Below are 12,331 nucleotides of genomic sequence, written 5' to 3' on the forward strand. Positions count from 1 at the left end.
ATGCTCTGGGATCTGCACAAAGTGCAGAGTGTAGTATTAGCACAATTGACCCCATGTGATGGTAAGTGCCTAGCCTAACCTCGACGAAGTAGTGACGAGGCTAGGACCAGACTACCAAATAAACTTGTGCAGTTATATAATAGACATCGGAAAGTAAATCAGAAATAAACAAGTAAAAATGAGAGGGGGAGAAAATGCTTCGGGGAATAATAGGTAACAACAGAATATCAAAAGAACTATAAAGGAAACAAAATCCAACTACTAACAAGGGTAAGGAAAAACGAAGGCAGAATTCACTTTCATTTCACATCTTGTTGCAGGCGTGCAACCCGATCCCAATTCATTTATCTCGTTGCAGGCGTGCAACCCAATCCCCATTTCATATATCTTGTGGCATGCGTGCCACACGCTCCCATTTCGAACGTCTCATGGCAGGCGTGCCACCCGCTCCCATTTTATTTATCTTGTGGCAGGCGTGCCACCCGCTCCCACGATACAAACCAACAACAATCACAAAGAATCCCGGCAAGGGAACAAGAACAATATAACAACTTCCTGGCAAGGGAACATTAATATTTCAACAACATCCCGGAAAGGTAACAATGATATTTCAACAATATCTCGGTAAGGGAACAATGATATTTCAACAATATCCCAGCAAGGGAACAATAATATCAAACAAACGTCCCGGCAAGGGAACAATGATGGTAATAACATGTGAGGCACAATAAACCACAACGGAATCATAATGATTATAATACAAGACACACGAGCATGCTTGACACCGACGTATAGATACTCGTCACCATGCCTATACGTCGTACTCCACAATTAACACGTAGCAAATAAGACACAACTCCTAATCCCTCAAGCTAAGGTTAGACCAAACCCTTACCTCGATGCCACGAACACACTTCACATTTCAATTATAGTTTTACCCCTTGATTCCACCACCATTCTCTCGATCTAGCCACACGTTACTTAATTACATCAATAAACGCTAAATGAATCAATCTCAATGCATGAAAATGAGTTTTCCAAAGTTTTACCCAAAAAGTCAAAAATCGTCCCCGGGCCCACATGGTCAAAACTCGAGGTTAGAACCAAAACCCGATTACTCATTCCCCCACGAATTCAAATATATAACTTATTTTGGAATCGGACCTCAAATCGATTTCCAAATTCCCAATTTTTGAAAAACTTAGGTTCTACCCAAACACCCAAATTCCCCCATGAAAATCATTGATTTTAAATCATGTTAAAAAATTTATCATTTTTGAACCTACCGGGCTCCAGAACCATAATATGGGCCCGATACCACAGGTTTCACATAACATTTCACTTTCAGAAAACCTTTATATTTTTTAGAAAATAATTTCTTTCAAAAATTCATTTCTCGGGCTTGGGACCTCGGAATTCGATTCGGGGCATACGCCCAAGTCCCATATTTTCCTACGGACCCTCGGGCCGTTAAATTACGGGTCTGGGTCCGTTTACCCAAAATATTGACCGAAGTCAAATTAATTCATTTTATAGTCAAAAATTATCATTTTTCACAAATTTTCACATATAGGCTTTCCGGCTACGCGCCCAGAATGCGCACGCAAATCAAGGTGATGCTAAAAGAGGGTTTTAAGGCCTTGAAACGTACAATTCATTTTAAAGTCATCACAACACATTATCTTATTTTTCTCTTTGTATTTGTTTATGCAATCGCAGGATTAAAATTGTATACGATGAAAATCGGAGCTACTCGATTTCATTCTTTGGTCGAGATAGGAATGTCATGTCAAAGATCTAGGACGTCGAGTCATCCCTAGGTCGACCTCGATGACGGACAGAAAGAGGCAGACTTCGAGGAACGCCGACCTAGCTTGATAACGGAAAAGGCGAGATATCTGCGATTCGTCGAGAATCGTGACATGAATCTCAGAACAGATCAATCTACAGTGGTTAATTAGATGTTAATATGATTTCCTACTATAATTAGAAGTGTACATTATTTGGGACTCTCCTATTATATAAAGAGGGATCTCATTCATTTGTAAGCATCATTGTTCACTAATAATAATACACACATCTACTGCTCTTATATCTTGCTTACCGTTCATTACTGTTCGTCATTGTTGTTTCATTTCTTTACTGTTATTACTATTGCTCTATTTCGAGACCGTCTTAGATCGAAGTCGAGATTCCACTCGCATACTAGTTTGATCTATCCAATCTCCTAATTTATCTATTTAATTCCTTGTTTATCAATTGGCATTAAATTGAATCACATATCCTTAAAACCACAATATAAGTTTAATTGTTACTCGAATTTTAGGATAACCAAAAATAGTTTTACCAGGTAATTAAGCTGATTAACACAAGATTATAGATATATAAATTGCAGGCTTGCAACAGTAACTATTGTAAGAGGTTTCGCTGATAGAGCATGTAATAATATTCTTTCTCTGTGTTTCATTTTATATGATACTGGTATTATTTATTACTCCCTCCGGTCCAAAATAAGTGATTTTTTAGTTGTATTCATATAGATTAAGAAATTCACCTTTTAACATTAATTACCAGTGAAATTGACCATATTAACATTTACTATCTCTTCACATAAATACTCCTAACACATACTTCAATACTATTTACTCCAAGGGCAATGTAGGAAAAAAATAATTAATTCATTCTTGAAATATGGAAAAATCACTTATTTTGGACCACAAAAAAAAGGTCAAAGAATCACTTATTTTGGACCGGAGGGAGTAATGCGTTTAAAAGAGAATGACACATTTCTAATTTGATTGTAATTTAATTTTAAAGTTCTTATTTTACACAAATCATGCTTACTCATACAAATTTCATTGCATATTTATAATCACAAGTTCTAAAACTATTTTTATCTCCAAATTTCTTTTTCTCATTTTATTTCTTCCCCCAAAGAGACAAAATAGAGCCTAAAAAGAAGAAGAATGAAATTACCATTCTTGCATCCCATCACAAAAAAGGACATGACAATGTCAGAGACAGCTGGGCAGAATGACTTTTCTCAAGTTAACTCTTTGCATAAAAATATTTTAAAAAATTATTACTCCACTATTATCTTATCTCAAAAAACAAATACAACTAAAATATTATTTTTCAAATCCAATTCTCCCAACGGAAACCAAACAAATTCTTCCAAAATCATATTTAATACATTCGTATTTCAAAATATAAAAAGAAATTAATCAAATGCCACTTAGCCGAAGTTTTTTTTTTCTTTTTTCCCGACAACGACTGGTAAGTTTGACAAGTTATCGTCTCTATTAATATCCTTTGTTGAAGGGCTGGACATATATCGGGTAAAATTGATAGTCCAAATCGAAAAAGATTTATTGAGTTATCGGTATTGAATTATTGGGTTAAAAGTTCGGTAACGATTAAATGTTATTTTACTATTGAGTTATCAGTTCGGGTTTCGAGTTGCCAAATTTTATTAACGGTTTAATCGATAATCCAATAAACTTTATAAAATTACAATTTTATCCTTCAATATATAATTTTAGTTCTTCCAATTCTCTATCTACTGCTGTAACACTCCCAAATTTGTCATTCAACACATAGAGAAACAATGATATAAGGTTTATTATATTCTTTGAGAGGGTTACAATAGTCGAGAAAGTTTATCATATTCTTTATACAGTACACATTATCCTTCATTGCTTCTTCCCTCTAGAATCTAGATTGAATTATCTTATCGGATAAACCAATAACGATCGATAATCGATAATCTATATTTTATCTGTTCGGTTATCGATTTAACATATTTATAAATCGATAACCGATAATCGATATGCTAAACTGATAACAATCACAACCGAACCGAAGCGATCGATGTTCACCCTTGAAATTAAATTACTAACTGCAAAAGTAGAAAAAAAATATTAAAAAAGGAAAAAAGAAAACATCTTAGACGTCAAGTATGACACAAGTTCCCTTTTAAATGGGGCATAGAGTTGTTGCCATTTTCCTCCCACCTAGTTAATGCACTCAATTATTTAAATATATCAAAAAGAACATGAGAATAAGACGGCTATACCATAGCTAAAAAGTGTCAAACTTCCTAGTTTAGTTAATTTTTCTATTAAAAATAGTAATATTGGACTTCTAGTTTTTTCACACCTAGGTGTTTTTATTTAAGAGAAAAAAAAAACTTTTAAAACTGAATACTTAAGTCTTACATTAAAAAAATACCTGAGACTTGTGGAAAGCGCGTAAGTGAAAAGCCAGACGACATTCAAAGTCGTTATTCAAACTTCAACTCCTTACGTTTTTTAATTCTACACTTCACCATACAAAACTCATAAACCAAGACCCAAATCACCCTCATTTTTATTTCCTTCTTTTTTTTCCTTTAACTTTGCCTCTCCTTACAAATTGTTCCTCATTTTCCTCTTTCATTCAGCTTCCAGATTTCTAACCCAACTCATTTTTTTTGGATTCTTGAGGATTTTTCATTCAGGCAAAAACTAAAAAATTTAGTAGTATTAGTGATGGGGACAAAGTTCATTCTTTTCATTTTGTTGTTTATATTCTTGTTTTCCTCTGGTTTTGTTGCCTGTGGAGGATTTTACAGCTTCAGAAATCTAAATTCTAGTGTTTCGGGTATTGAATTCCCTAACCATCCAAGCTTTAATGCTGTTTCTTCTTCAGCTGACTCAGATTGCAACTATGGAGTTTCTCAAAAATCAAAAACCCATTCAATAGCTCAAGAAGTAGATGGTGTTGATGTAAAAAATGGAGAAAATGAAGAAGTTTCCATTTTTGGAAACCAGAAAAAAGAAGCTGTAAAGTTTCAGTTAAGGCACAGATCAGCTGGTAAAAAAATTGAGGCTAAGGATTCAGTCTTTGAGTCAAGAGCAAGGGATTTAAGCAGAATTCAGACACTCCATACAAGAATTGTTGAGAAGAAAAATCAGAATTACAATTCAAGACTTGCAAAAAGTAATGAAAAACATGTGGACAAACATAAGCCTGTGATTGCTCCGGCAGCAGTTACGCTGGAATCTTATGAACTTTCCGGCAAACTAATGGCGACTTTGGAGTCAGGTGTAAGCCTTGGCTCTGGTGAGTATTTTATGGATGTGTTTGTTGGTACACCACCTAAGCATTTTTCTTTAATTCTTGATACTGGTAGTGATCTTAATTGGATTCAATGTGTTCCTTGTTTTGATTGTTTTGAACAAAATGGACCTCATTATAATCCTCAAGACTCTACTTCATTTAGAAATATAAGTTGTCATGATCCTAGGTGTAAATTTGTTACATCCCCTGATCCTCCTCAGCTTTGTAAATCCGAGAATCAAACTTGTCCTTATTACTATTGGTATGGTGATAGTTCTAATACTACTGGCGATTTCGCGCTAGAGACATTTACTGTTAACCTCACGACGACGAGTGGGAGTGAATTTAGGAAGGTGGAAAATGTGATGTTTGGTTGTGGTCATTGGAATAGAGGATTATTTCATGGTGCTGCTGGTTTGTTAGGATTAGGGAGAGGGCCGCTTTCGTTTGCTTCTCAGCTTCAATCTTTATATGGTCATTCGTTTTCGTATTGTCTTGTTGATAGGAATAGCAATTCTAGTGTTAGTAGTAAGTTGATTTTTGGTGAAGATAAGGAACTTTTGAAACATCCACAGTTGAATTTTACTTCATTGGTTGGAGGCAAAGAAGTGGAAACATTCTACTATGTGCAGATAAAGTCTGTCATAGTTGGAGGAGAGGTACTGAATATACCCGAGGAGACGTGGAATTTATCGCTAGAAGGTCTTGGTGGTGCAATCATTGATTCAGGTACCACATTGAGTTATTTCGCGGATCCTGCTTATGAGATTATAAAAGAGGCATTTGTCAATAAGGTTAAGGGATATCCCATTGTACAAGACTTTCCTATTTTGAATCCGTGTTACAATGTGTCTGGTGTGAAGAACTTGGAATTTCCCTCGTTTGGGATCGTGTTTGGTGATGGAGCTGTATGGAATTTTCCAGTAGAGAACTACTTTATCAAACTCGAACCAGAGGATATCGTTTGTTTGGCAGTTTTAGGGACTCCTCGATCTGCTTTGTCGATAATTGGAAACTATCAGCAGCAGAATTTTCATATCTTATATGACACCAAAAGGTCCAGACTGGGATATGCACCAACAAGATGTGCTGATGCTTGAAATTTTATGTACAGTATTCTTGGAGTAGAAGGTGGGAAAATTGTGTTCATTATTTCATGAACTTAGAAACAGTTCATATATATTGTAGGTTATACATTATTTTTTCCCCTTAACTGTAGATGATTTTATGTTGTTTGACAGAAACTGGCAACTATGTAAGAAAATTGTAATAGGAGGTTTTCTCACATTATGAAAGTATGAATCATTGCTTTTTAAAGTTCAGTTCATTCTTAATCTTCTATGTACATTGTTTCTAACAATATTTCTAATTGTAGTGTTTTAATCCATGAAAGGGAGCCTCAACGTAATTGGCGTAACAGGAAAGGTTGTTGCCATCCTGGTCACAGGTTCGAGCGGTGGAAACAAACTTTTGTAGAAATGCAGGGTAAGGCTGTACAATAGACCCCGTGGTCCGGCCCTTCCCCGAACCCCGCGCATAGCGGGAGCTTAGTGCATCGGGCCGTTCTTTAGTATTTTAATCCATATGTAGTATGATTTGAAATCAAGAAATTTAATTCAACCATGTATTCTGACATTCAATCTCCTCAACCATATAGAGTGAATAATCATGTGAAACACATCATATCTCTTTGGTGGATCATTTATGACAAAATGCCTTTGCACTTGTCTCACTCCCTCTACCATTTTTTCATATCTTTCCTCAGAAATTCCTAGTAAAATATTTTTCAAGTTTGGTAATTCACTTACTGAAACTTGTATTGAGAACTTATCCCAATCAAGAACATCACTAAAGGGCAGCACATAATTTTGTGAGATCAAAACTGGTACACAGTTTGCATATATAGCCTCCACAATTCTTGGACTTGCAACTTCATAACCACTTGGACATAGGCAAAATTTGCTACTTTTCATCATTTCATCATAAGATAATTCTGGTGGAATTTTGCTATAAACTCTTATATCTTCATCTTTTTCTTCCCAGTGTCGGAAAAGTATAGGCCGAATTCGACCGTGTGATCGTCCTGCAAAGAACCCTAGGATTGTCTTGTTTGACTTTGGCAATGCTTCAACAAGTCCATTAATGTTTCCTGTGAGGAGATTAATCTCTGGAAGTGGTACATCTTTTCTTGGATTAAAGAACTCAGATGTATTTGCATTGCATAATACTCGTATAGAAGTGAAATACATTTGATGCACGTACCATGTAGCTCGAGGCCCCTACAAATGTACAAAACTATATATAACGTCTCGTCATACCATGTAAAAGAAGTACAGTCATATATACCTCTCTATAATAGTCATTTTTATGATAAAATTTTACTATAACGGCAAGTTTTCTTTGGAACTGATTTTTTGATCATGTTATGTTATATTATATGTCCGGACAAATAACGTTATTATAGAGAGGTTTAACTATATAAACTTTTCAAATTCAATAACGTACTTACCCAATCATGGCTTGAAAGCATAAAATGATCAGCTCCAAGGCTTCTATTCCAGTATGGGTATTTTGTCGATACAGTACGAACATAATCACGAAGAATGCGTTCCAAGACGGCCTTATCGCGAATGATTGGATCGAAAAGGTGTTCGAGGATCATAACAACACTAAAGGGAAGGAAATAGACATGAGCTTTGTCAGGATTAAGAGTTTGAAAATGGTTGTTTGCTTCCATTAGGTTAATGAACATGCCTTCCATTGAGTATATGTTCTTGCAAGGACCATAGTGAAATAGAGGCGGTTCTCCTTCTTTGTACACAAATATCTTGAATAGTTTCTCCATTAGCAAATAACTCCTGCATTACTTGCACAGAAGCTAGAAATTTTGAGTAAACAGGGATGAACATACTGGCTGGAAATGTAAACAGTGAATCCGACTTGTTATTTATGTAAAGATTCCAAAATGAATAGAATACTATGGCCGTGTTTGGTATAACGAAAAATATATTCTGTGGAAAATGTTTTCCAAGAAAATGTTTTCTTGAAAAATAAGTAGTAATATTATTCATTTTCAGGTGTTTGGTACGCAAATTAAGAAAAATAACTTCTCAAGAGTATTCATAAATAATTTAGATACAATAAACATGAATCCATAAACTTTCGAACCAACAACCTTCCGAACCCACAAATTTCACAAACTTCCGAACCACTAAACTTTCGAAACCGCAAACTTTATAATTTCTAAATCCGTAATCTTCCAAACACATAAACCTCCGAACTCATAACTTTGGAACGTGTAAAATTTCGAACATGTGAAAGATGAAAAAACTAAAACTGAAAATATATAAAAAAATATTTTTTTCGGAAGGGAGGGGGGTGTGTGCAGAAAAACGAAAAAATAGAAATTTAAAATTACAAAAAAAAAATGGTGTTGCAAACACGGGAGGAAGGGGCTGTGGGGTGGGGTGGGTGGGGTTTGGTGGGTGAGTGTGGGGGTGTGGGGTGGATTGGTGAGGGTGGGGAATAGGGTGGGAAGGTTGAGAAGGAGTTTTGGAAAATGTTTTCCCTTCTCTTGATAAGGAAATATTTTCCTCCAATTGGAGGAAAATGAGTTCATAAGGAAAATGTTTTCTAAAACATTTAAGCCAACCAAACGTGGAAAAATTGGATTCGTACCAAACACACCCTATGTGTTCTGAGCCAACACCTTGGACTCTCATGCTAATAAAGAAATGTCTCTTTGCTGGGCCTTAGGGGTGACAAAATGGTTCAAAGAAAATAGTTAACCACCCATATTATCCATTAAAAATGGGTTGGATAGTGAACTACTTTAAAAATGAGTCAAATATGGATAAGAATCACATTATCCATTTAGAAAATGGATAACCAATGGGTAACCAATGGATAACCAATGGGTAACCAATGGATAACCAATGGTTCTAACTTTTACACTTGTTAAGCCTCAAATTGGGAGTTTCTCAAGTTAGGGAGACTAAGAATTCTCTCAAAAGTGATCATATGTAAGAAGTCATGGAAAATATGGTTACCCATATTATTCGCCGGTTAACCCATTTTTTATCCGTATTAAATATGGGTCGGGTCGGATAATTTACCATTTTTTCATTACCCGTTTTCGACCCGAACCATATCCGACCCGACCTGCTCGTTTGCCACTACTACTGTGCCTATACAACATGTTTATGGCCTGCCCAAAAAAAAAAACTAGTCTTCGCCCCTTAAATGAGCAAAACAGAAGGCCTGATCCAAAACAGATGGAGATATAAGCCTTGAAAATTCGTTAAAATAGCACGGTCTAGCCAATTTTCGAACTGGTCATTCAAAAATAGCCAGCGTTTCCCAAGTCATTAAAAAATAACCACTATTTTGCTGCAACAGAGACTGGTCCAGCATAATATACTGGAGTTCGGTGCACCTGTGTATGAACTTCCAGCATATTATGTTGGACCGGTATACTTTGCTAGCTCAAGTATAATATACTGGAGTTTGGAGCACCGTTTCCGTTCAGACTTATCTTTACATGAAAAGTGGCTAAATTTTGATTACTTTTAAAATTATGACTATTTTTGAGTGACCACTTGTAAATCTGGCTATTTTTGAATTTCTCCCTGAAAATTGGGATCATCACACAAATACCCGACTGGATTTACTGTTTACTTTTTCTAGTCAGTATACATAAATTCTATATATAGAGAGAGAGAAGTGGGTGAACGACTATTTAGGTTAATTGTTTCTTAAAAACTCTAGGAAATGAAACTTCTACTGAAGTGAAATGCAATAACGCTTTAATTATTACTTTTCTTTCTTACTTTTAACTTCTAATTTTGAATGGAATGGACCCATGAATGGTAAAATTAGAGAAGGTAATAAAGTGCAAGAATTTGATGAACTTGAAACTTTACACCTAAGACGTGTGTAAAATTTTTGTGCTGCTACAAATTTTAGATTATGGTTGTATAGGTCCAAATTTAGTGATCACGGTAACGAATAAGCAAGACAAAGGACGGGGTCGACCATAATATAATGACTGAAGGTCGTTCTCATAAAGGCCGATGCCAGAAGCGGGCAGCCGAGATAAGAAAGTAACAGTAGCATAGGTTCAGAAGGGGACATAAAGAATATTCCTTTAGATATTCTTTATGTTGTACTTTTTAAGGTTTTGGGGAATATTCCTTATAAATAGGAAAAGATAGGGAACAAAAGGGCATCTGCTCTCTTGACTAGAACATATTGTAAAGGGTTGACAGAAGCATATACGAGGAAGTTGTCTTATTCATTGATTTATTCAAGCATATGGTGTTCAATCTTTATCCATAAATCTCAAGATTCCATACCCACCTTGACTTCTCACTTTTCTGTGTTGCTATTAGAGAAAATGGACATCCCAATCATATAATAATTGGATGGTAGATCCTTTCCTGTTACATTCCTTGTCATTATTTACAGTTATTACACATTTATGCTATCATATTTATTGTCAATCATAGCACATTAAATTAGCTATTTAATACTCTTGAGCTCTACTCATTAAACAAGTACTCTATTTTACACAGTCTAGAATTTATTAGGCTCAATTGAGATTCTCCTTTTAACTCATCATTAATTGGTTTAGTAATTATTTGCTCAAACAATTTGGCGCCGTTTGTGAGGAGGTTTTAATTGAAACTATAGTTCCTTCTAGATCATAAAAAAGACAGCCATCTTTTCTTCGTTTGCACAAACTAACGATGGCAGGAAAAAGAGATGCATGGCTGAAAGCGATAGCAGGTGTCACTACCAACATTCTGAACACCATTAACGAAGATGGTTGGGAAGACAACGATAACGTGACACCAAACGCTACGCCTAGGCGGAGTGCTTCACCTCCCTCTCACGAAAGCATAATAGCTTTATGCGAAAGGGGAGCCTCCATGTCTACAGCTGAAGAAGCACCACTAGCAGTGAAAAAATTACTGGAAAAGTGACTGACAAGCACTTTAAACAATATACTCGACAGACCCGTTCAAAGGAAGAACAGAAACACCGCGCAAGTAGATACCACAACAACCACTAGCAAGCAGCCCATCCCTCAAACAGGTAACACTTACACCACTGTTGATGCAGGTAATGATGCACTCGCAGTCGTTCTAAAGAAAATGGAAGAAATAGAAAATGAAAACAAGGCACTCCATAACCAGATGCGGGAGCATCGAGAAAGGGTCGATAAGATACCGGGCGCCCCAAAAATTTCTACCAAAACAAGACGTTGGTCGGTTCATCGAACAACCGTACAGCAAGTAAGTAGCTCCACATGCCATTCCCAAAACCTTCAAAATGCCATCGTACCTGAACATATAGATAGTACTACAAACCCCGAAGATCACATCATTCATTACATCACAGCGGTGAAGGTCAACGACCTTTCGAATGAGCAAGTACCATCAGTGTTACTGAAAAAGTTCGGTGAGACCTTAACGGGTGGATCCTTAACCTGGTATTCACAACTACCAGCGCGGTCAATAGCAACGTTTGAGGAAATGGCCGACAAGTTCGTCACCGTCCATGCAGGGGCTAAAAAGGCGGAAGCTAGGGTGAATGACATATTCATCGTTAGCCAATCGTCTAGCAAGGGACTCAGGGACTTCCTCGCCCGATTTAACAGGGTGAGAATGAGCCTACCAAATATATCAGAAGGGATGGCGGTAGCGGCTTTCCAGAAAGGGTTGAGCAGGAACGGGTCGAGAAAAACCAGAAAACTATTAAGTAGGCTCATGAAATACCCTCCCACCACTTGGGAAGAAATCCACAATGCATATTGCGTCGAAGTGAGAGCCGATGAGGACGACCTTAACGGTTTGACCCAACGGCTGATATCAATTCAAACAGAATCAAGGAAATATCATCTTAATGATGGTCGAAGAGATCAGTCAGGCCCTCGTCTCAACCGAGAAATACATCAGCCCTACGTCAGAACAATCGTCCCACCGTCTCCTCGACATACGGAAGGGCCGCCCAGACCGCACACAGGGACTCAGCGAAACGAAAGAGGTATGCCTCCACTCTTATCCGCTCACAATTTTTGTGTTTCCCCTTCAGAAATAGTGTACGCACTAGAGAAGCTTGGCACAAAGGTGAAATGGCCACAAAAGATGAAGTCAGACCCAAATACTCGAAAGTCGAACGTCCTCTGTGAATTTCACCAGGAGCGGGGTCACAAAACCGAGGACTGCAT

General features: G+C 36.8%; 2 protein-coding genes across 2 annotated transcripts; one reads left to right on the forward strand and one right to left on the reverse strand.

Annotated features, from left to right (window-relative positions):
• Nucleotides 1-4,308: 4,308 nt before the first annotated feature.
• On the forward strand, nucleotides 4,309-6,427 carry LOC104212306 (aspartyl protease family protein 2-like). Its single transcript, XM_009761527.1, has one exon. It carries the CDS (start codon nucleotides 4,530-4,532, stop codon nucleotides 6,198-6,200), a length of 1,671 nt encoding a protein of 556 aa, XP_009759829.1. The 5' UTR covers nucleotides 4,309-4,529; the 3' UTR covers nucleotides 6,201-6,427.
• Nucleotides 6,428-6,618: 191 nt separating this feature from the next.
• LOC104212307 (probable glycosyltransferase At3g07620) lies at nucleotides 6,619-10,557 on the reverse strand. Its single transcript, XM_070151186.1, has 3 exons — nucleotides 10,472-10,557; nucleotides 7,610-7,958; nucleotides 6,619-7,379 (listed from the first exon to the last, which is right to left on the reverse strand). The coding sequence occupies exons 1-3, from the start codon at nucleotides 10,555-10,557 to the stop codon at nucleotides 6,717-6,719; spliced, it is 1,098 nt and encodes a 365-aa protein (XP_070007287.1). The 3' UTR covers nucleotides 6,619-6,716.
• Between the last annotated feature and the right edge of the window lie 1,774 nt (nucleotides 10,558-12,331).

Source organism: Nicotiana sylvestris, chromosome 7 (genome assembly GCF_000393655.2).
Source record: "Nicotiana sylvestris chromosome 7, ASM39365v2, whole genome shotgun sequence".
In the NCBI taxonomy this organism is placed as follows: domain Eukaryota; kingdom Viridiplantae; phylum Streptophyta; class Magnoliopsida; order Solanales; family Solanaceae; genus Nicotiana; species Nicotiana sylvestris.